The sequence below is a fragment of the Polypterus senegalus genome, chromosome 3 (assembly GCF_016835505.1).
Source record: "Polypterus senegalus isolate Bchr_013 chromosome 3, ASM1683550v1, whole genome shotgun sequence".
Taxonomy (NCBI): domain Eukaryota; kingdom Metazoa; phylum Chordata; class Cladistia; order Polypteriformes; family Polypteridae; genus Polypterus; species Polypterus senegalus.
Window position 1 is genome coordinate 211,523,783 of NC_053156.1, and position 25,436 is coordinate 211,549,218.

Below are 25,436 nucleotides of genomic sequence, written 5' to 3' on the forward strand. Positions count from 1 at the left end.
GGCTGCTTAAAATAAGTCGCCTCACTCTATTTGAGAAGCCAGAGTTGGGAGGAGGTTGACAAAGATTGCCAGGAGAGGAGTGGAGGGGAAGGACACAGAAAGAGAGAGGAAGTAAAAGAACAAGAGAAGTGTTTGGTGTGCTTTGTGGACTGCGCTGTGGGGAACAAAGAAACGCGCTCCCCATCTGTAAATAAACACATGTGCTGGACTGGAACTTATGTCTGCCTGTCTGTGTTGGGTTAGTGCCGCTGTCGAGTACCCCTAACTTCATCACTGCCCTTAGAAAAGAAATGAAAAAATGAAAAATAAAATGCAGTCAAGCATAATGATTCCAATAATTTCTACTCAATATATATTTGCTTTAAAAGGAAGTAAAAAATTGATATTATAGATAAATCTTCACTCACTTATAAACTGGATTAATACAATTTCCATTTGCTTGATGCGCATAAGGAAAACAAACATGATAACACTTTGATAAATACCATACTGTTTTTACAATAGCCAAATCTGTAACAGTAATAATGCTTACAAAGTAGTTAATTGTAACAGTAGGTGACAAAGTTGTGAAAAAGGTATTTTAAACATTGCAGTAAAATTGTAAACTGATAAAAACTTACTATCATGATGAAAAGATGTGAACAGATTGTCAAAACTATGCCAAGACCTTACAAGTTTAGTAATGTATGATATTTTTTAAAATAACCATGGGTACAAATTACTTTGTCTTAGTGCTATGCTATGCTATGTACTGTACATCTATGTGTATTTTCTAACAAAAATGTTATATTTTATGATTGGTGTTAAAGGAAAAAAGTGAGCATATCAAAATCAAACCGACTCACATGTGCTAATAACAAATAATGCTGCCATCATATGAAAATTCTCTAACATCAAAATAGAAAAATGTCTCCTTTCTTTATAAACAATACATTGCTCACCTGGAAAGTGATTAAAATAAATTAACTTCATGCATAACCTCTGGAATTTCTCCAGAAATGCCTGATTACCAACAATGATGAGATGGCTTACAGAGTAGAGTAGACTTTGATGCCAGGACAAAAATTTAACCTCAGAAAAAGAAAGGAGCTGCTCATAGATGTTAGAATGTAGAAAGTAAACCATACTTATATCTACTGTATATTGGAGGGGAAGAGGTTCAAAGGGTCAGGGGAGCAGCAGCCTAACATTTTTTGGAATGACCATCACCGATGAATTAAAGTGGACACAACTTTATGGCTATTGGTAAGACGACTCTGCTTCCTCAAATGTTTCAGAAAATCTCAGATTAATCCATCAGCTACCACTGTTTTCTAAAGGTAAATAGTGGAGTCCATCCTTACTGGCTGCTTCACATTCTGGTATGGTACCCTCAGCTCAAGATCATAAAACATTGTAGCAGGTGGTGAAGGTGGCACAGAATATCCTTAGCACCAAGCTGCCTTATATTCAGACTTATATAATGGCCATTCTGCATTACAAAGACAAAGAGAATAATTAAAGACCTCAGCCAGTCACTTTTCTCACACCGCTGTTCTAGCCAATGCTACAGGACCATTCACACTCACATCCACAGGTCATCACTACTACTACTGAAGAGCCAATTATAATAATAAATACTGCCAGCTTATAAAACAGCTAGTCATATAAACGGCACTGTATGGGTTTTTGTATGTACATATAAAATCAAGTAGGAATTACATTTTTCTTTGAGCACAAGACCATAAACTTAAATATACTGCTCAAAAAATTAAAGGAACACTTTTTAATCAGAGTATAGCATCAAATCAATATAACTTCTGGGATATTGATCTGGTCAGTTAAGTAGCAGAGGGGGTTGTTAATCTTTTTCAGCTGCTTTGGTGTTAATGAAATTAATAACAGGTGTACTAGAGGGGCAGCAATGAGACGACCCCCAAAACTGGAATGGTTTAACAGGTGGAGGCCACTGGCATCTTTCCCTCCTCATCTTTTCTCACTGTTTTTTCACTAGTTTTGCATTTGGCTACGGTCAGTGTTATTACTGGGAGCATGAGGCAATACCTGGACCCTACAGAGGTTGCACAGGTAGTTGCACCTCAGACTGTCCAGGAGCTCAGTGATGCTCTGGTCCAGATCTGGGACACCATCTATCCTTTCATTAGGAGCATGTCCCGACAGCCTTACAAACTACTGAGTAGGATTTGGAGTTGCTGCAATGAAATTTCAGTAAAATGGACTAGCCTGTTGCATCATTTTTTCACTTTGGTTTTTGGGGTGTCTTTGAAAAAACCCCTGTGTAGGTTGATAATTTTCATTTCTATCAAACAATGTGGCATCCTTTTGTTCCTAACACATTACCCAGCCCATATCAGTATAGATATCCAGCAGGATTTTTTTCCCCATTGAGATCTAATGTGTTTCCAAAGTGTTCCTTTAATTTTTTTGAGCAGTTTAATAACTTGAATGGTTCTTGCGTTAAAATGTCCTGATTGAGCCAATAGAATGGCAAATAGAGTCACTGTGGGAACAAAATTCAATGTATTTATTAAAATGTGTAAGATACGATCATGAAAGCAGAGAACTTGGAAAAAACAAGAAAGGCTGCGGTACCACCTTGGTAACCACATTTAATTATAAACTCAAGACAGCTGATAATGGCACAAACTGAAATTTAATTCCTTCAGTGATAAACATTGTGGTTGGCAGTAATATTAGCCAAGAAGGTGGTACCCAGAAACACATGTGTGACACACGCTAAGCATAAAGCAGCAGTCAGAGTCAATGAGGTTGATCATATGTTTGTTACATATTGCTATGACTTTGGGATTTTAAATATGCTTAGTCTATTTTTGCATGGATTTTGTCCTCTAATATAATTTGCATTCCACCACTGAAACAAATTTTAGAATTTTGTGGTACAGGATAAAAACATTATAATTGAAGAGATCAAAAAGAGTTTATCAAGGCATAAGTAGAGTTAAGGATTTGCAGGTGTCATTTTACAATAGTATACGTATATTCCTGTTACTTTGTATGTGTTTAGAAAATAAGGCCTTTTTTATGATTATTTACCCAAATTACTATTATGGAGGAATTCAAGGTATTTTTCCTCTACTAACAGTCAAACAAAATAGAGTATATATCAAAATAATTACATTGCAAAGCACTTAAATATGGCCAGTACCCACGCAGTGTGCCATTGTATTAGTGTATAACCAGCACTGAAGAAAAGAATTAAACAAAACATCTCAAGGAGGCTTTACAGTAGAATAGAATTCCAACGTGGACTAGTTCCTTGGAATCAATTGGATTAAATATTATGTTGCTTCTTCTTGAATTTCTTTGTGTTAATTTCAGACTTTCAACATTGTCCATATTAATTACCCTTTAAGAGAGGCTGATGATTTTCTCCTTCCATATTAAGGCAGTGCAAAAGTAAACTGCAATTGTTAACAAGATCATTTTAACACTTATTTAGGTAATTGTTGTGAAAACTGAAAAACTCACAATGCTACGAAGGCTAGACAAAGCTAGTAATTTATTGCAAGAAATTATTTTTATTCATATCAACCAATGTGGATAGTCGAATTTAGCTCTATAAAAAGACTCAAGCTCAACGTGTAAAAGTTGTCAAACATATTTCTGGTCAGTGTCTGTTTGTACCTTTCCGTGTTTTGATAATACTACAGAAGAACACATTAAGGTTAGAGAAGCCTTTAGGCTGCTTGTGTCTTGGAGGGTCAGTGAAAACTAAAGGAGAAAGGTCAATACAGGAAGCATAAGGTGATAAATGCAGTGGTGAAATAAAGAACAGCAGACCAGACAGAAGGTAATTTGAGACCATGTATTTGGAAAAACACCACCACCTGCAGGACACCACTGTAAGTCTTCTTTTACATTGTCTATTTTGAGTTACATTCCTTGCATGGAAATATGCTGTTGAAATAAATGTTGTTGTTATTAGATGAACCCGGTCTCATTTCTTGAAAGAAAAAAGTATACCTGATTCTTTCTCTTTTGCAGTGAATCAATGACAGAGCCTGAAGGAAGAGACGGTGAGGGAGTGTTTCCATGGATTTGAGGTATGGCTTAGCAAAACTCTGAAATATGTTAAAATAAAAAAAAAAAAAAAACATTACTGTGGTCTGCGGTGGGTTGGCACCCTGCCCAGGATTGGTTCCTGCCTTGTGCCCTGTGTTGGCTGGGATTGGCTCCAGCAGACCCCCGTGACCCTGTATTCGGATTCAGCGGGTTAGAAAATGGATGGATGGATTACTGTGGTTGGATTTTTTTTTTATCTCTAAAATCATTGCGTTACTGTTCTTAGTGTATTAGTGGCTTGTTTATTATTTTGTACAGTAATTCATGTGTGGGAGAGTGCACTACAGATAAGGTTTTTGTAAATAGTTGACATATTGTGGTTTATTTTTCCTGTATTCACAAAATAATAATTTACTTTTTATTCTTTTCTGTACTATTGTGTTCTGTACTTGGATTGTGCACAGTAAGCAAGTACTCTTTCTGTCACTTTTTTTTTTTGTTTGTTTTTGCTGCAGCTCTGGTGGTCGGTAGTATATTTTTCATCATGCCATCTTGGGCCAGGAATCTGGAGGAATGGTACAAACGAGCTTTCTTTGTCAAATGTGTAATTTGTTGGATATTTTAAAACAAATAACGAGATAATTACACTGTCAAATACAAAATTGTAATAGGTCTCTTACAGGGACATTTTGACAGACACAGTGGGAGAGTGAAACAATTACACACTTTCCATTTTCCTCTTTAGAATGGCAGAACACTGCATGAAAAAGGACTGGTGTCACTTCAGCTCATCTTCTGTTTCTGCATCTTAACTGAAAATCCACATCATCATTGGACATCATCAGTTGATTGAGACTACCAGAAGTGCAGATGATGCTCCTAACTGAAGATCTTACTAAGGTGCATATTCAGATATCTTTTCTTACTTTGTTTTTTTATTACCAAATAGCGATTAACAGGGGGTTTCCAGTGGGAACATGAAATCTTGCATCAATTCCAATTACAGTACCTTTAATGATAAAACTGAATCAATCAAACTAGCAGTATCTACGTAAATGTCTGTAAAAGTTATTCTGCAGTGGCAAGATGCAAATTCACCTACTGTACTGTTAAATGCAGAAAATATTTGTTGAAGGTGAATATAATTAGAAGGTAAATTGTGAGGCAATATGTTGGATGGTTAATGGAACACAATCATAATTTTTCAGAACATTAAACAGATGCCCATCTCTGCATAGGCCATTGAATGACACTTAAAAATATGTTGCATAACAAGAAACGGTTGCATTGAATGACACTCCAGTTTTCTATGGCTGCCTTGATGTAAACACTAACCCCAAGCATGACTCGGGGTAATGTGTAATAATCTGCTTTACATTTTTAAGCTCAAACAATTCTCCGAACAGTATTCTTCTGCTATCTAGTGGATGAAATAACATCATACTACAAAAAATCATGAACATTTCAATGTGTTTTGCCTTTGTAAAGTAACTTATCGATATTCATGAGTGAGGCAGAGCCGCCAACTAAAAACACAATGGTAATCAAAAAGTCCTAAAGGCAGTTTTAAAATTAATGGAAAAGGCAACACTGCTGGAATCAAGTGATGACAATGTGAATTGCTCATCAGACGTTGACATGCAAAGTGAAACTGCTGCATGATATGGCACTGAACAGACAAAGCACCACTATAGGTCGGTGAATTTGATTGCATGAAGCTTCTGTGAGGTGTGAGAGTAGCAGCATTAGAAAAAGGCAAAACAATTTCAATCAAGTGCAAGGACAAGCAATACATTAGCCCCCTATGCACTGTTCATAATGCAGGAACTGTCTATGTTCATGTCAGAGGAAATGTGAACTTTGCCCTATGTGAAATCACAATAACACATGGGGCATGTCGATCGTGCAGGTCAGGCCCTGACATTGTACCTTCTTATGTGCAAGCAACCTAAAAATATAAGTAAAATGTGCAAAGAAATACTCTTCTATTCTCCCAATTGCAACATCAGGCTGTGCATTGGTGACTGTCTCAAAACATATCACACAAAGGACATGCATCAGTATATCACTTGACACTAGACATATCTTTTGTACTGTTTTTATATTGGCATTTCGGTATTTAAATGTTTTTGTTACTGTTGCACGTAATAATATTTTTTTATTGTTGAAAAAAAAATCAACGTTATTGAGTTTAATGTTTTTCCTGTGATAAACATATCACTAAGGAGGTTAAGACTGTGTTTTTTTCTAACAATTTTGACTGGTTTTATGGCTCTAATAGGGTAAAATCTTGCCCAAAACCAATGCTTGGTTTAATAAAAGGCAGAATATGACTGAATCCTTATAATTGATGGAGGAGTCAATGTTGTCACTACTGTATGAAAAGTGGGGACAGAAATCAATGACCAAATTGGCCAACACATTTATGAAGTTTTAGTAACCTCATACATAAAGGAAGATTTTAACATCAGGTGTCACACACGTGCGCATGGGAGGCAGCTAAAGGGCCCAAATGAGAGTAATTCCAAGCCAGACCAGGTGGTGACAGAATACACTAACTCTTTATCTATCTTCTCTGCAGACCAATTACGGGAAATTCTGCCTGGCCCTGATGACATCACTTCTGGTTCCAGCCCCACTGATGACTTCACTTCCAGTTCCCGGCCTGATGACGTAATTTCCAGTTCCAGCCCTTTTGATGACGTCATTTCCTCTGCTGGCCTTTAAAACTGTCATCTTTTGGCTGTGAAGTCAGTTCTGTTCTGGACTCCGATCTGTACACATGTGTACAACAATTATTCCTATTTTTGTAGCTAGGAAACAACATATGGGTGGCTTCCCCAAACTTTTTTTTATGTCCCCGTTCCATTCTTGTGACACAGGTTTGAGCTGTTTGATTGAAACTGTAGTTGACACTGAGAATGTCTTGTGTGTTAGCTTGCTCTTAAAACATTAGCAATATCAGCATTACTTAAAGAAACTGATAGTGTGTATAAGGACATACTAGCTCACTTCAAAGTGCATATAAGGACATACTAATAGATTTCAATTTGTACATTATGTAAAAATGCTATCAAAATCTCTGTGATTTAAAATAAAATATACTCCACAAGGTAATTGTGAAATGTGCTGAGAGAATCAAGTGTTTAGCAGATGTCACAATACGTTTGAAGGAACACTCAATGTATGGGGCTTTTTAGTTGAGGAGTCCTCAATTCAACCTATCATCTGTGGGGTGAGGGACATTGAGCTTTCCAGAATATAGATCCACTACCATAATATTGGTAACAACTATGGTTTACATTGCAACTGGCATGGGATTGATATACTTTTGAAATGTTTTTGAGTTTATGCTTTGAAAAGTTCAGGTTGTTGTAAGGTAAAAGAGTGGACCAAATCTGCGTGGTGCATGTGTAGTTAACAAAGTGGTAATTCAGTGTACTGTATTTATGAGTAGTTCAAACAAAATCTTGTGATAGTTTTCAAGATTTTCAGTTACATAAACTAATGTTTTTCATTTGTTATAATTCCTAAAAACCTGGTGAGTGATGTTAATTTAACTGTTTTTTTTAAGAGAGGGGCAATGTGGAGTTTGAAATTCTACTAACTGGCTTGTGCAACTATAGATTATGGAAGACACATTTTTGGCAGATTTACAAAAGAATTGAAATTACAACGAGAGGACTGTTAGACCTTACAAATAAAGAAATTTAAATGCTAGAAAAAGCTTCTGGTGCCTATGCTGCCTGCCTTTAGATCAACAAGCAGCATTTGTGTGAAAAATCTTAGCTTACGTTAAGTTCATTACCACCCACTCTATCAACAGGCACTGTATGGGTAACTTCAAGGCCTGAATGCTGCTTAATATCATCACAAATTGACTTGCATGGCAAAAGAAGGCAAGAACACAGATCTCACTGACTAGTTTGAATTGAATTGATTTTAATATAATGAACTTGCTATTTTAATCAGTAAAATAAAACTACAGTGGAACCTCGTTTTGCAAGCATAATTCGTTCAGGAAACGTGCTTGCAATCCAAATCACTCATATATCAAAGCAAATTTCCCCATAAGAAATGATAGAAGCTCAGATGATTTGTTCCACAACCTAAAACTATTCATATAAAAATGATTGATACAAAATATAAGTAAAAATACATAAAAAAAGTAACCTGCACTTTACCTTTGAAAAGAATCATGACTGGTGTGAGTGAGCTTGTAAACTCTTTTGGGATTCCACCCAACTTGACGACAGCTCCAAGCGCTGTAGCAGTCCGTCGTAAAAAAGAGAATCCGAAAAGATCGCTATAAGCGCCTGCTGTTGATGGGTAATACAGTAACATTATAAATGCTCAGGGCACAGTATTACTTGGCTACTAACCTGGCCCCGACCCTGCCTGACTGCTGTGTCTGTGTATAGTTAGTGGCAGGTCCCGCTATAATAAATAACCATGCTGTTCCTGTTTCAACCTGAATAAAGCTGGTGTTGCTAAAGTACTGAGACTCAGCTTTGTGTTTGGGGTACAAGACAGGGATTTACACGTTACAACACACACACGTGGTCACCATGCAATAGTAAACAGTATACACTCATACGGATGTTGACTATATGAGTGAGGCACGCCAACTCAGATGGAGAATGGGAGACGATTACCCACAATCCTGCAGTGAGATAAAGAAGAACCATCAGCTCAATTGTGATCACGTGACGCTTGACAGACAAAGCGTGTATGTGCTACTCGTATTGCAAGACATTGCTCGTTTATCAAGTCTAAATTTATTAAAAATTTTAGCTCATCTTGCAAAACACTCGCAAACCAAGTTACTCACAATCCAAGGTTCCACTGTATCCTATAAACTGAAAAAAATGTTATTATTTCTAAATGAAACTGACATGCAATATTACTGGTAGAAACTGGTATATGGTACTGGAAGAAGACAAAATGCTAGTGTGTGAATGAGAGGAAGGTCAGTGGAATGGTGAGGATGCAAGGAGTAGAGTTGGCAAAGGTGGATGAGTTTAAATACTTCGGATCAACAGTACAGAGTAATGTGGATTGTGGAAGCGAGGTGAAAAAGAGAGTGCAGGTAGGGTAGAATGGGTGGAGAAGAGTGTCAGGAGTAATTTGTGACAGATGGGTATCAGCAAGAGAGAAAGGGAATGTCTACAGGACAGTAGTGAGAACAGGTATGTTATATGGATTGGAGACGGTGGCACTGACCAGAAAGCAAGAGACAGAACTGGAGGTGGCAGAGTTAAAGATGCTAAGATTTGCATTGGGTGTGACGAGGATGGATAGGATTAGAAATGAGGACATTAGAGGGTCAGCTCAAGTTGGACGGTTGGGAGGCAAAATCAGAGAGGCGAGATTGAGCTGGTTTGGACACGTGCAGAGGAGAGATGCTGAGTATATTGGGAGGAGGATGTTAAGGATAGAGCTGCCAGTTAAGAGGAAAAGAGAAAGACCCAAGAGAAGGTTTATAGATGTGGTGACGGTAACAAAACTAAGACGAGATCGGTACAAGATCATCCCGAGCTGACAACACACAGCAACTGATTGTTTTTGCTTGTTCTGCATAACAACATGACATTCCTTTTTTGCTTGACCATCACTACAAACTACACTGGGTAAGTAACATATTAATAAAAATATTTTGGATGGAGTATTCCTTTAAATTATTGGATTTGAAGAAAACTGGATAAAGGAAAGTTCACAGAAATCAGAAAACATTATGAACATTGCAAAAATACTAGAGACTCAACTCATATATGATGCTTACTGGAGCACAAGCTTCCCAGAATTTCAACAAAGAAAACAGCTACATTTCTGATTCTTTTATGCTGTATTCTGAAAGCATAAAGAAAAGAAAAAGGCGTGACTGGACACATGGAAGGTCGAGGCAAAGACAATATGGTCCAGCTATTTTACAGAGAGAATTAGAGGTAAATAATCTATGTAATTTAAAGCACTGTGTTTTTATTACCTGTGCTACAGTTTTCCTAATATGCTTTTGTTCTAATAAAAAAATGTATAAATGAGCTTGACAATGGCAATATCTAATGCACAATGTACTGCAAACAATGCTCAATGAAATTTTTAAAGATACATCAGAAAATCAGTGTCGTGAGACTACTCACACTTCAAGACATGACAGAAATTCTTCCAGTTGTACACCAGCCTAATTGTAAGATACAGTCGGGTATTGCAATCCCTCTCATATTACACATGAAACAATGGCCAATGAAGCTGAAATTTGGGCTGACTCAAAAAATTCAAGTGGCGACTGCAAATCGGTCTTAAAGTTCTGCTAATTATTGGATTGCATGCAGCACACTCTTTTCTGTTTGGCTATGTGATTGCGTCCCACAATAGACCTGTGTGCCATGTTTGCTTCTTATGTTATAGTGCTGCTGCAATAATCACTGCCTCCCTGTGACTCTAAATTAGCCAGATTAAATTTATCCCTCTGCAGATGCAGGATTAAATGGATACTTATGACTTTTATTCAGTTCTTTTGTATATAAATCAGATCTTGAAACCCAAAAAATTGCACAAGTTTCGCAGACACATTGAAGTTTGTTGCAGTAGTGCAGTTACCAATTTGTTTTGCCACTTCAATGACTTTTAATTTAAAAGTCATTGAAGTCGAACACTCCCTTGTAGATAAGGGCTGATCTTACGATAAAGGTGTATGAAGGCGTGAGATACAAAAATCATAAAACAGTGCAAATGTCGCTTCAGAATATTTCAGGTATTACCATGTGGTCAAGCAGGCACAATACATAGAAAAAAAGGCTGTGTGCTCCATGGTTACTCTCTCAGGTGGGCGTTAGCATATCATAATCTATTGGATCAATAGCGTGAGTTTTCTGCATTCGAATTATATGACCAACATTTTAAAATACTGGAAATTATACGGTAAAATCAAGCCCCAACTTATCTGCAGGAGAACTTAAACGCGAGTATATACGGTAATTGTGAAGTGCTTGGGTATGATTTCCTCTATATTGCTAACCAGGCTTCATTTCTTTCTGATTTCTCCAGTAGTTTCATAATATAGAGTCACACCTAAGTAGTATTGCTGAAAGTTAGGCCGTGTCCTATTCCTTCATCTTTTAGATTTTTGAAAATGTAAAGTTTCACCTGTGGCGTTTTGATGATTCAAATGACCCAAATTACAATTGTGTCCATCTTTTGGTCTAATTTTATTGTTAGTATTTGAAGAATTTCTGAAACAACACTAAAATATCTACTTCTTTTGCTGTGCTTGTGAATATTCTCATGCACTCAGTTTTACTGCACAAAACTGAGACTGAAACCAGCAAAGTTTTTCTGTGGAATCTTGCCTTTTTTAGCCAGCTAATCTTAAGCAAACTAGGCTGGATATGTTATATCATGAGTGAGATTTACATTGCAGAGGGTTAGTTTAGAAGATGTAACTAACCAAAAAAGATAAATTATAAAAGACACTGATTTATGCATGCATTAGATTTGTTTTCGGGTTATAAAAATTTTTCTTTCTAATTATCTGCTGTGGCTTGACAATAACTTCCCAATTATCTTTTGCATGAACAATAACATAGAATATCCTGCATTTATTCTGAATTAATTTGTAATTTTAAAATGTCAGTACTAGAATTAATATACAATTTATTTAGACCAAAGTCATTCTGACCTTGATAATGGATTGAAAGCATACAGTATGGCTGAAGTGAATTTATTCCCCAGAGTCCATACTTATATTACACGCAATGTACAACAATGACAATGTAAAGATTTCTGTTATAAAGTGCATATGTAAAGACAGAGCAAACACCCGCTTTATTCCTGTAACTGAACTGCTGGTCAGACTTAATGATTCAGGTAATAATGCCTACTAAGACAACAACTATCCATCAAATGCTGCTGAGCACAAGTGAGCAGATGATCTGTAGAAGCATGATTTAGTAGTATCTGTAACATGGTGTACAAATTCCTACAGCACGCAGATGTCTCAAAACTGTAATTTAAAGGTTGCAGCTAATTTGTCAGCTTTTTTATTGCAGAGTGAACTCTAGGCATAACCTAATTGTTCAATAACAATATAAATAATGACTTTTATTGTAGCTGTCAATTACTCAGATAAACAATATGGCGTTTTACAGATGCTTTGCATAAATGAAATGCATGAAACATGACTCTTTCAACTCCTATTATGATATGCGATATAATGATAATGATAAAGATCAGAGAACAGTGTTTTGTGAAATTTAAATTTAGTATATGATTAATAGAATTTGCTAGGATAATAAAAAGGGTAAGTGACAGTACAAAGTGTTGGGTATTCCTGCTGAGCACATCAATGTCATATTAACCAAAGATTTCAATTCCAATTTTTAAAGAAAAAAGAGAGACAAATTACAGTACTTTTTAAAACTTGATTCGTTTTTATCTTAACGCACTAAGTATTCTCATTTTTATATTATTTTTATTCTATTTATACAAACCATATGACTGCAATTGCAGTTCCACCTAAATGCCCTTATCATAAATTGTAAGAAAAATGTCAACCAGGAGAATGAATCAAGTGCATTGTTTACAGTAAAAAAATAATGAAAGGATTAGAAATCCATTTATAAACCGAAAATGATGTGTAGTGTGGTTATGGCTATCATAGCATATGGGGGAACAGTGGGAGGGCAGTACTTGTCCTAGCAAATAGTAAACAGGCATCAAACTGAAAAGTATGCAGCTGTTCTTTAAAGTAGCAGGGGGCAATGAAGCTGTTTTCATTGCTATTCTTTTTCAGTTGCTCCTGAATTTAAGCAATTCAAAGCATATCAGTTTTAACCTGACATTTGTTTATGTAGGTGAATATATTCACACTCTGTTTTAGAGTTACAGTGGGCTATCTTGAACCAAATAGGTCCTGTTATCTGAATTGTCACAAGGCTGATAATCAATTGTTATTTTATATGTTTTTTTTTTTAAATGCAGTATTACATGGTAGTTTAAAATTGCACACAATAATACAAGTCAAAACATCAGAACAGCAAAAAGCTATAAATAAATGCACAATATATCAAGAAAATGAACACTTGTAAAAGCCTAAAAAAAATACAACTGACAGTAAAAAGGAGCAGATTTACAGAAAGGTTGTGCCCAGTCAGTTTATAAGGCTACTCTATATATGTTGATTATGTAGTCACTCTAAAAATTAAACACTAAGCAGTCAGATTTTTTAAGAATAATTCATATTTTGGATATTGATAAATATTGTAGGTCCTTGCTGTCAAAGCATGTCATAGAGTATAAAATACTGCAATTAAAAAACAACATGATACATACAGTAGCTGCTGTGTTTTTATTGAAATGCAAGTTGAAGTCATCTCTGGGCTTGGGAACCATTTTTCATGACTAAGTAAGAACTTACTTCTATATATATTGCATTTTCATATATTTATCCTTCTGATCAATTCAGTACAGGATATATATGAGTTTGGGTTCAAAAAAATGTAACAATATGATGCACTTAGCAAATTAGTAGTCATCATTAAAGCTGGCTTTTAAATCACAAACAAAAAGACAGTCAACAACTTCATAAGAGCAGCGTTCTTTTTGGCCTACCTAGAACATTTAATGTTGAATGTCTATAACACATACTATTTGCAAACATGTAAAGACCAAATTTTCAGAAGCATCAAGAGCTTCTTAGGTTAAAGTCAGTGCTGGAGAAGGTCCATTTGGGGCCTTAGACAGGGTGGATGGATGTTGCCCCTTGTTGTACATAGTAGGTAGTTGGCATTATTAGACTTTGACGACCTTTAAGGTGTTGGGGCGGGGGAAGTCGTCCTAAGTGTCCTGAGTGCGCACTCCTTCAGTAGCACAAAGGTGACCCTTTGTGTATATACCATGGACTTTAAGGAGTGTGTGCCCCTTGGTTCATGGAGTGTGTTCACTTTTACTTTCATAAATGTCACCCAACGGATAACAGCATCACACTCAGTATCATTAGAGTTCAAAGACCAGGGGATAGCCCCCCTCAGTGTCTCGAGCGCTTGAGGCCATTACCTTTCATTAATGGTGCCACACAGATGACGGCACCCTAGGTAGCTACCTAAGTTGCCTAATGGGCTGACTGACTCTGGTTAAAATAATATTTCTTTAGCTTGAGTGACCACTGAGGTTTTGATTGACTGGAGGAGAGTCTTAAACACATATTCAAAATATACCAAGCAAACAAAAAGAAAACAAAACTGTGTGGTCCTATCTGATGTACAAAGACATTAGTTGTCACTAGGATTATGGAATGTTCCTTGATATCAAATGGATATGAAAGAGTCCTCAAAAATGAACCCCAGTCAAGGATTTTTAGTTACCTGGGGCTAAAGTGTAACTCAATTACTGAGATATATAGGCAGACTTTAATATTTAGTGGAAAATATTCTGAAAATACAAACTCTTTAGACATATGGCCACTTAAAATTTTCATTCCAAATGACAAACACCTGTGCTACCCTAAGCATACTCCATATATGAGCTGGTTTTGTGTCAATAAAATGTTATCCAATGAGGAAATGCAAAGCCATCAAGAAAGATTCCACTATGTCCAGACTGCAGTCACAATCATTTACAAGAATGTTTAGCAATACCTAACACAATGATTTTCACTCCACATTGATTATGCCCTGTTTGGAAAGAGATAAACCGACCTGCCTAAGGACTTTTCCATCTGAGTAATATTGGAATAGCCTCTGGTCTGCTCATTAGCTATTGTGATCATCTCATTGGAAATGGAGAACCAGCAGTGAAAAAGTTTACTTCTTACATGTTTTAAACAGTTACATATTGTTATACACAATTGCAAATAGTTACTCATGCAAATTTAATTTTTGAGTCGATCAGTATTTGAAGCTAAGATACAGTTATTAATTTTAAAATGTTCCACTGCAAAACACTTCAAAAAGTAAGGTATTAAGGTACTTATATTCCTTTAGTGTAAAATATCCAATAAAAATGTTATTGCTCAACTTTTGTTTTATTTCCTTGAAACCTTTAATTTTAAACTAAACCGATTAGGCGTATACTGCCACAATAATAAAGCTCAGCTTGCATGAATTATTTTAGTTTTTAGATATAAAGTACATGTAATAAAGGATAGAAAGCAGGTCTCAGACAAAATAAAACTAAATAAAGCAGCATTAACATTTGACAAGACAAAGTGCTGAGAAACAGACTCCTCATAAAATGTAGTTATGTGCTCTTAGCACATATAATATTTGCAGTTCCACATAAAGTACAGTAGCAATATACTAACTTCATTTAAACTGCTCCTTTTTTACTGTGGAATTTGGTACTCATTTCAGTACTTACTGCAAGGATGATCTGTAGAGAACTTTGAACCACTTCTACATACTGATATTCCAACAAGCATCCAGAGATGCTTATATATCGATGGTCCTCAGGAGCCCAGTCTGGGGCAGGAGATACTGAAGTCACTACACAGCCAGGTCCATTTTCCATCCACCAAGAACGATGCATAGAGATGTTAAATGTCATAATTACATCTCTGTCCTAAAAAAAAGGAGAGAAAAATTAAGGAAGGACAATAAAGCTGAACAAATACCTTCTTACGATTTTTTTTCTTCCTTTTTTTTCTAGTGTGACTATGAAGTGATTTGTTGTATACATTTGACTTGATTGTATACAATGTTATTTTCTTCGTATAAAATTATGAAAAAAGAACGTAACAGATACAATATCTGAGGGTTGCCATTGTTGGATGTAGTATGAAAATATGTGTTCATATCTGGGGTTATTCATGCATTCTGTGAACCTTTTCATTGAAACCAAGGATTATGGGTGATTTGCTCATAAGACAGCAGTCAACCTTCTCCTGCAGAAACTTGAACTCACTCAATTTAAAACACAAATTAATATGTTTTTCATATCATTGGCATTTGTGCAGAAACTCACTTCTCCACAGAAAAAAATGTACAAACTCCACAAGAATGGCAATTTGTGTCAGGATATAAGTCCCTGACTCCGAAGATATTAATTAGTGGCTGTAACACCTTCACCACCTATGAATGTAATGTACATAAAAAGCGAGTACAGTTCAGAATGAATCATCGGTAATGATTGTTTATGAAGAATCAGAAAACCATAAACAATGCACGATAACTCAGTTTTGCATGATGAGTAAGAATCAAACTGTAATAAAAAAAACTAAAAAAGAATAAAACCACTATGGTGTTCATATATTACATTATGATGTCTATGGCTTTGCAAATCACAGTGTATTTTTGACAGAGACCATCTGTGAAATTATTGTACTCTGACAGTCTTTAATGTAAGGACTGTGCCAAGAATGCACTCTTTGGTGCATTTGCTAATGGTATGCCAGTTCCTACAAATCAAGATATCTATTATTCTGTCACCAGTGGCATTGACCAAATTGGCTGTAAATATGGCTTTGTAATTCCTGGAGGACAATTGTGCTTGTCATGCACTATTAGATGAATATACTGCATAATGTTCTATACAGAACTATGAAAAGAAAGAACCTAAAGAAATGAGAAATGTCAGTGAGAGGAGACTATTTAGCCTATTATTGTTCATGCTCACAGGCAGTGAGTTCTAAACTTTATAACATATATTTTCATGGATTTTTCCACCTTGACAGAAAGCAAATTTTTCAGCCATATGCTCTATGATAGCCTGGCACAGACAAGCTTTTATTTGGATTCATTTCTGAAATGGATGAATGGAGTAATGGACTGACGGTTTAGACCCCCAACATGGAAGGTATTTCACATACATTGTGGTTTTCTCCAGAAAAAAAAAACATAACATTGAGACTTTTGTTAGGGTTTCTCAGTGCTCCCTGGATCATCAAGTATATACTGTATTTTCACTTGATTAACCTAATACTTTTTCCAACATAAAAATGTTAAATCTTCTAAGGGCATTTTAATGGGTCTCAAAGGATATTAACAGAGAAGTACTCTAACTAGATATGAGAGTTAAACTGCTTTTCCATTATGCTCCCTAATTTTCTCACTCTCATAAATTCCCTCCAAGCATCTCTCGTCTTCAGCAACTAGTCGCACTTCCAGTCTTCAAAATTCTTAAAGGCATTGATAAAATGGATCCAGTAGTATTTTTTTCAACTAAATTTTCCTCTTTTTTATCACATGGCAAATAGATTTTCATCTTCCTGTTAGGAAACCCTAGCCTCAGGTCATATATACTGTAGTTTGGGTCACCCTTTAACCATATACTGCATTCACAGACTGTAATATGCTAATTTCATCTTCAAAAGTGGAAACTTTCATTAGATTGCACTTAATCACAGCATTGTAAGATAATGCCAAGAAATGGTTGCTAGAGCAATAGTTATTTACAGTAGAAAGTTCTTTTCAATATGCATAATTAAACCTGAATAAATTGCACAATTATTACATTTCAGCCTCATTCGGTCTTCAGTTTCATTAGCTTAAAAGTTAAATGTGTTGGTTGCAATAAGGAACAAACAACTTAAAATCATTTATGCAAGCAGAACATTAGGAGAAGACAAAGTCGAGCATCTGCTCATTCTTGGAGAGAATCCCATCTGATAATGCCAGTGACATTTAACCCTCACACACTTGTTATTCAGTCAGGACTAATTACATTGCCTACATTAAGGCAAGAAGTGAGAACTAAAATTATAGGCTGCTCAAAGCATGTAAGCCTAAAGAACCAAAATAAAAACTCCTTATCCTAAATTAATTCTTAGTTTAACCATCATAAATGCCACTTTCTTATACCTAATAATTAAAAAGCTAGTCTATTCAGTCATCCAGGTTGAACATGCATTTTATGTTAGAGAATGTTATAAGACACAGACCTGTCTAGGAGGCGTTCCTAATTTATGACAAGGATAAAACCTCATATTAGAGAAGATACATTTCTGAAATCTGCACAATCACAAAGAGGCAAAATAAATTTCAAACAGAAAACACTCATGTCAAGAACGAAGTTAGTGCTGTGAGGCTACAGTGCAATTCACACTGTGCCAACCTGCTGTCATTTGCCATGTAATAAAATTGCAAAATACTACATTTTCAGAGTAATTTCCTTTCATTTTGGATTCATTGTTTTAAATTGTTTGATTAGGTACTAGATTTGTTTAATGTATGTGGCATATTTAATTAAAATTAAGTTCTAATGTATAAAGTAAATATTCTTTGTCACAGATGTAATTATGCAGTTATTCTAATGAGGGACTACAATAAACAGTACACAGGAAGTAGTCATATGTAGAGCTTAAAGTCCAATGTATCTGTCTGCATCCCCCCTACCCCTTAGGCTGCCAGCCCAGAAGCAGCCTTCCAATGTCCTAACTACTGTACTTCCATCTACTGGTTCCACCATTAAATGCCTCCTTATATTCCAAAGACCATGGGCCACTTTATGTAAGACCAATTTTGTACAGACAATACACATTTCATTTATAATGAATAACATGATGCCATGAGGCCAGTATAGCCACCATTGTGAGCAATTACAGAAATAACTGTACAAGGCTGTGATGAATAATTCTAGAAACAGGCCCACTCTCATTCTCTAAATAAAGCATTGCTAATTTAATAGATATTCAAAGTATATACAATATATCTCTTGTTATGTTTCATGTATTATAAGATGAGGGAGTACATCCAGCATTCCTCAACATACAGAATAATGATAATAAGAGTCAACAAAAATACAGTGTATAGGACAATGGGCAATCAGGTAACATAAACAAAGAACATTAGACGCATGCTTCATATGCATCTCGATGGCTGCCTCGCCTCAAAAAAAAAAAAAAATAGTAATAAATAAACAAAGTTGACAGGTGTCAACCATGTCACATTGCATGAATTTTTCAGCAACTTTCATTCGTAGTCTTTATTTACATAATCTTAGAGAGGCAGTTGGCATCACACGTGATGTCAATTATGTAATGGTCCAATGACGAGATAAGCAACTGCAGTTGCCAAGCCTATTATATCCATCCATCCATCCATTGTCCAACCCGCTGAATCCGAATACAGGGTCACGGGGGTCTGCCGGAGCCAATCCCAGCCAACACAGGGCACAAGGCAGGAACCAATCCTGGGCAGGGTGCCAACCCACCGCAGGTCTATTATATCCCACAATTAAAAGTTACATAATGTGACATTGCCTGAAGAAGATCTCACCTATGTCCCACTTCTGTTAAACATGCAGCCCTTAATGTTACACAGTTATTGACAAAAGAGAACAATCTGGATAAGAACAGGCCATTCAGCCCAACGATTATTGCCAGTGATATCCACTTAATTCTTCCAAATGAACATTATATCTTGATCCACTGTATTAATTCCCTTCATAATTTTAACCATTTAATCATGTCCCTTCTTAATCCTCTGACTCAGCTCTTTCAATCTTTCCTCATAATTCATTCCCTGTAGTACTGGAATCAGCCTAGTCACTCTTCTTTGGACTTTTTCTAGCGCTGCTATGTCTTTTGTGTAGCCTGGAGACCAAAACTGCACACAGTACTCCAGATGAGGTCTAACCAGCATCTTATAAAGCATTAAGCATAACTTTCTTGGACTTGTACTCTACACATTGTGATGTATAACCTAACATTCTGTTAGACTACATAAAGACTTCTGAACACTACCTGTCAAGTATAACTTGTAAATCCTTCTAATAAGGTGTACTTTCAATTGTAAGACTTTTCATTATGTATCAATCCCTAACATTTTTACTTTACATTTACTTATATTAAATTTCATCTACCACAAATCTGTCCAAGCCTGTATGCTGTCCATGTCCCGATGTAATGATTCAAAGGATTATAGATTTTCTGTCAATCCACCTAGTATCAGTTTGTTATTTATATTCCTATCCAGATGATTAGACATATATAAAAAAAACACCTGTGTTTGTGTGTGTGTGTGTATGGAGCAGACTGCTTTGCTCACCCTCAACCACATCTACAGGCTTTGGTGTTAATTTTATGGAAGATGTAAAAACTTATACAAGTGTGACTTGCACTTGGTGAGATGGCCCATGCATGCACCTTTACATTTTTTCAGCACTTGCATGCACCTAACTTCTCACTCAGCCAAAGCAGACAAACTCAGCTTTGTGGTACATGCACGTTGTACATTCACAAAATGAGCTACTATACGTTTGCCTGAGACAGGTTCCAGCCTGTGTACAGCTGAACTCGACTACATTCTGTCTTGGTTTACTTACGTGTAGTTGATGCCTATGCAAGTTCACCAATATAGTAAAACTGCTAGTGAGTGTTTGCATTTTGTTTTTGTCCCGAAGACTACATGCAGTTAGTTTATATATATTAAAAATACCAGAGGTTATAGCACTGACCTCTGAGGGACACCACTGTTAACATCAGCCAATTCTGATAAGGTTACTTACACCATAACCTTCTGCTTTCTGTTTTTTTTTTTTTTTTTTGCCAATTATGTACCCATCCACACACTACACCCAGTACTCCTGTTTCTTTTAGTTTGATGCCCAATCTCTCATGTGGGACCTTAACAAATGCTTTCTTGTACACAATTTCCATTGCTCATTCCTCTGCACGCTTATTTCTGTGGGTAAAGGCTTGTAATTCTCTCATAAATTGTGTGTAGGTCAAGTTAGAACATTTTATGATGCTTCGTGAATGATTTGCATCAAACAAAAACTTTAAATCATGTGCAATTGCAAGCCTTTGCTTAGTGTGTGCAGTGGATACTCAATTGTTTGTGAATTGGTGTCCCTTCCTCTATTGCTCTTTGCAAGTTTTCTCTCATGTGCACTGTAAATACAGTACATGTAAAGGATCCTTGAATGTGACTAATGAATCTGAAAAACACAAACATTTTTTATTTTATTTTTCTTATTTTTATCACACTCCACCCTGGTCTATGGATGATCCTTCACAGTCTCCCACTTCTAGGATATCAAGTGCAAGAAAGAAAAAAAATAAAAAGCTATCCTTAGCCAAGTTGGTAATTACAGCAACCATTTATCAACTCATTCAGTGTTGTAATTTTGGGCACTTCTTACACACTGTAATCACAATCACCATCTGTCATCTGTCTCCTAAGATAATTCTGCTCTAGACCACATTAGAGGGCTCACTGAAACAAAGATTTGTTAGTTATGAAAAGCTAACAATTTTATTTAGAAAGACTAGGGGGCTTCGCCACCTGCTTGCTTCGCTCGCCAACCTCCGTGTTTGGTTTTCCGGATACACATTTTTAAGATTTGTTTTTTCTTTGAATTGTTGCTATTTCATTAGTTTCACTTTTATTTCAGAATTTCTGAAAAAACAATATTTGGAATCTTTGGAGTCCCAATATGCTGAATCCTTTAAATGAGGTCAGTGAGACATGTGTTTAATGACTTTGTACCATAATTCAGGATAGGTTTCTCTGTTTGGAATTTTAGCACAGACAAAACGATCTACATCATCAGCAGTTAATAATTTTTTTTTGCAAAGTAACCAATAAATGCATGTGAGGTAAACGTTTTTGAAATTCTCTGATTTGAACTTCAAAGCCTTACAATATTTACATACTTCTGACATATCACCTATGTCCATATATTCGATCTCTATTCATATTTTTGTTATTTTTCCGAGTAATAATTTCTTGTTTTTTGCACTAATGCAATGTTTACTTTCTTTGTTTTAACACTGTTGTTTTTTTCTGCATTCATATTCTGTATCTTGCGCTGTATGTGTTTTGCGCCTATGTTTTTTTGAGTCTTATGAATTCCAGTTGTTATTATCTCTAACCTGCTCTACATGTGTTTGGCCCCCTTGTTTTTTAACCTCTTTATAATGTTTTACTTTGTTTTCTACTCTGTCTCTTATTTCTGACCTCGCTTTGTCCTGCTTTTTTTTCAATGCCATACTGCGATCTTTACTTTCTTTTTTTATATTTTTTAATTTTCTTATTTTTATATTCTTTAACTTTGTCCACATGTGTATTGAGCCTTTTTTTTTTTTTTTGAGCCTTTCGAATACCACTACTTTAATAATCTCTAACAAGGTCTGCATGTGTATAGCACCAAAGAAACGTCTATATGAAGTTCTACTTTGTCTTTTACTCTCTGTGTTTTAATTCTGAGCCCGCTTGGACGTGATTTTTTTCAGTTCCACTTGTTCCGGGCTGATAATTACTTTCCTTATTTTCTGAATTTGCACCTAGATTTTTCTTTTTCTTTTTTGCTCTTTTTTCTCTCCAACACTTTTGAGTCTCTTTTCTCTGTGCTGCTTTCTTCTTCGCTTCGTAGTTGACATTTCATTTATAACGTATTGTCCTTATACGCTTTATATGTGCTGAGAGCCCTGGATCTCTGTGTGCTCAAATCCTTACACTCACACGACTGAGTGTTTTGCTGCCCGTGGTCTTGACATTGGTTGTAAGTAGGGTGTGTCTTGCAAGAATCTCATGTTCTACGTCATCGAAGACGGTCCTGGGTCAATCTCTTGGCACAAAGTCTCATGTTTAACGTCCCTGTGAGACGCTCCGTGACTATTCTCTTTCGTCTCGTGGGTCTTTTAAGTGTCTTCAGTGATCTTAACGTGAAGATCATGTCTCATCTCCCGTCTTTCTCTCCCAGGATTTTTTTTTACAATAGAGAGATGCAAATTATAGAGGGTAACATGATAATTAATTAAATAAACTGGGTTGTTCTAATTAACTGTAAACTTGTCTTCCAGGTTCTTTTAGTTTAGTGCTCTTCTCATTTGTATTTTTCATAAAGATTTGATTTTACACATTATTCAACAAAAAAAACGGACGTCATTACTAGGTAAATATTTTTAAACCTAACATGTCGAGTCATTTTCAAGGTAATGATGACCTTTTATTTTGCCGTCCACTTGATAGCCCATCTTTAAAAAGCAGTATTTTGTCATTTGATATATTCATCACTATAGGCATGTTATCTTTTTATGTGTTATTTTTAAATTCAAATGTGCAATACTGTACATATATTGCAATTTAACAAATCAGATAGCATTTTGTTATCTAGCTGTCACACTGAAGGTTAACTTTTCAGCAAATGAAGCAGAACAGCAAGAGAGCAAAGAAAGCAAATTAAAAAAAAAAACAAGAAAGAGAATGAAAGCACGCACACAGAAGGTATTCAAGTATTGTTGAATGCCTTCAACTCTGTGAAAAATTAACTACAACCTGTTTAATTTGTAATCATCTAGCCCTCACTAACTTGAAAAGTTAGGTAACTCTTTCCTAAGGTGACAAACAACACTATCAGAAGCCAGTATGTAGTCAACAAACATAAGTCAACATGCAGTAGACATGTGTGAAAAATTAACTACACCCCAAGATTCTGTAATGACCACTTGTAGTAGCACTGACTTGATGTAATTTTCCTTACCAGTTTATTATTCTCTTGCTTCAAACAGAGGTATTTTAGCTTATCCTCCTTACAAACCAGCTCAGTTCCTTGACGTTTGAGGTTTATTTAGTGGTCATTTAGCAAAATTGTTTTCTCCAATTTTAAGTAGCATAGCTCATTTATTTCTCTCTGTAATATACTATGAAGGTTAGGAATACATCAAGTGAGAAAAATGAGATGGTGAACTAATAGTACAGTGCTAGTTTTCACTTTACAGTGCTCATACAGCTAATGTGCCCCATCTGGTAATATTCCCAAAAGGACTATTAAAGGAGAAAGATTTATGATAAACTGATGGACAAACAGATGAAAACAACAGTACGGTAAAATATAAGCCAAAAATACAACCAAAACATTTGGCATAGGCAGGTGGGCACTGAAAAATGTCTCTTACAGTTAATCCAAGGTGGATTTTTGACAGTCTAAGTGGAAAGATATGCATGTCATATAAATGTAAAAAATAATTTATTCTATCTATGCCTTCCTCCTTAATTCTCATGCAGAAATCTGATAGTAAGGTCCCATTCAGAACAAGAGATTGCATTATAAAGTATATACTGTAGATGTGCTACTGCAAATGTACTGGAAAGGTTAGCCCTAAGCGTAGATAACAGAAGAACAATTAGGAAAATTAGTTGCATTGCCTCAGATTTTTATATAGTAGAAGATACGAAATCTGAATAGTGTTTGTGTGTGTGTTTGATTTGAAATATATTTTGGGGAGGTAGGGAATGTATATATTTTGTAAAGGTTTGACATAAACTCCTATGATCTCAAATAATGCTTGCATTGACACAAGTCAGTGTGAACCACGAAATTATTGCTGTGCTAATGGAAATAGATACTGTATTGGCATTCAGAATGAGGGAACAGCTGAAAAACGTATTTTGCTCTCCATGGTGCTGAACAAGAAATTCAAGGCATTTATCTTTACACTATTTTTAAAACTGATCAGCAGTCTTTGGGGCTCTACAATGGACTGTCAGGCCAACCAAGGATGATTAGATAGATAGATAGATAGATAGATAGATAGATAGATAGATAGATAGATAGATAGATACTTTATTAATCCCAAAGGGGAAATTCACATAATCGAGCAGCAGTATACTGATACAAAGAAACAATATTAAATTAAATAGTAATAAAAATGAAAAATGAAAAGAAAAAAAATAAAAAAGCAGACAATAACTTTGAGTAATGTTAGCATTTACTCCCCCGGGTGGAATTGAAGAGTCGCATAGTGTGGGGGAGGAATGATCTCCTCACTCTGTCACTGAAGCTACTCCTCTGTCTGGAGATGACACTGTTCAGTGGATGTAGTGGATTATTCATGATTGACAGGAGTTTGCTTAGTGTCCGTCGCTCTGCCACAGATGTTAAACTGTCCAACTTTACTCCTACAATAGAGCCTGCCTTCTTAACAAGTTTGTCCAGGCGTGAGGCGTCTTTCATCTTTATGCTGCCACCCCAGCACACCACTGCATAGAAGAGGGCACTCGCCACAACCGTCTGGTAGAACATCTGCAGCATCTTACTGCAGATGTTGAAGGATGCCAACCTTCTCAGAAAGTATAGTCGGCTCTGACCTTTCTTACATAGAGCATCAGTATTGGCAGTCCAGTCCAATTTGTCATCCAGCTGCACTCCCAGATATTTAAAGGTCTGCACTCTCTGCACACAGTCACCTCGGATGATCACAGGGTCCATGAGGGGCCTGGGCCTCCTAAAATCCACCACCAGCTCCTTGGTTTTGCTGGTGTTAAGATGTAAGTGGTTTGAGCCGCACCATTTAACAAAGATTGATTACTGCTTTGTAACCCTTATTTGGATTATGTGGGTATGGACATATTATTTTATCTTATGTACTGAAAAGCAATTTAAAAGTTTTTATTTTTCAGCTTCATCAACATTAGATCTAAGATTTATAAAAAAAAAAGAAAAAATCAAGTATATAATTAGAGAAAAATCAATTA

At 35.9% G+C, this 25,436-nt stretch overlaps 1 protein-coding gene across 4 annotated transcripts in view; it reads right to left on the reverse strand.

Moving 5' to 3' along the window:
• The window catches only part of nkain2 (sodium/potassium transporting ATPase interacting 2), a 1,134,729-nt gene that overhangs the window by 240,424 nt on the left and 868,869 nt on the right, over positions 1-25,436 (reverse strand). For all 4 annotated transcript variants that reach the window (XM_039748406.1, XM_039748405.1, XM_039748404.1 and 1 more), the window contains one exon: positions 15,379-15,579. In XM_039748406.1, the coding sequence (XP_039604340.1) occupies positions 15,379-15,579 (201 nt within the window). The remainder of the gene's footprint in view (positions 1-15,378; positions 15,580-25,436) is intronic.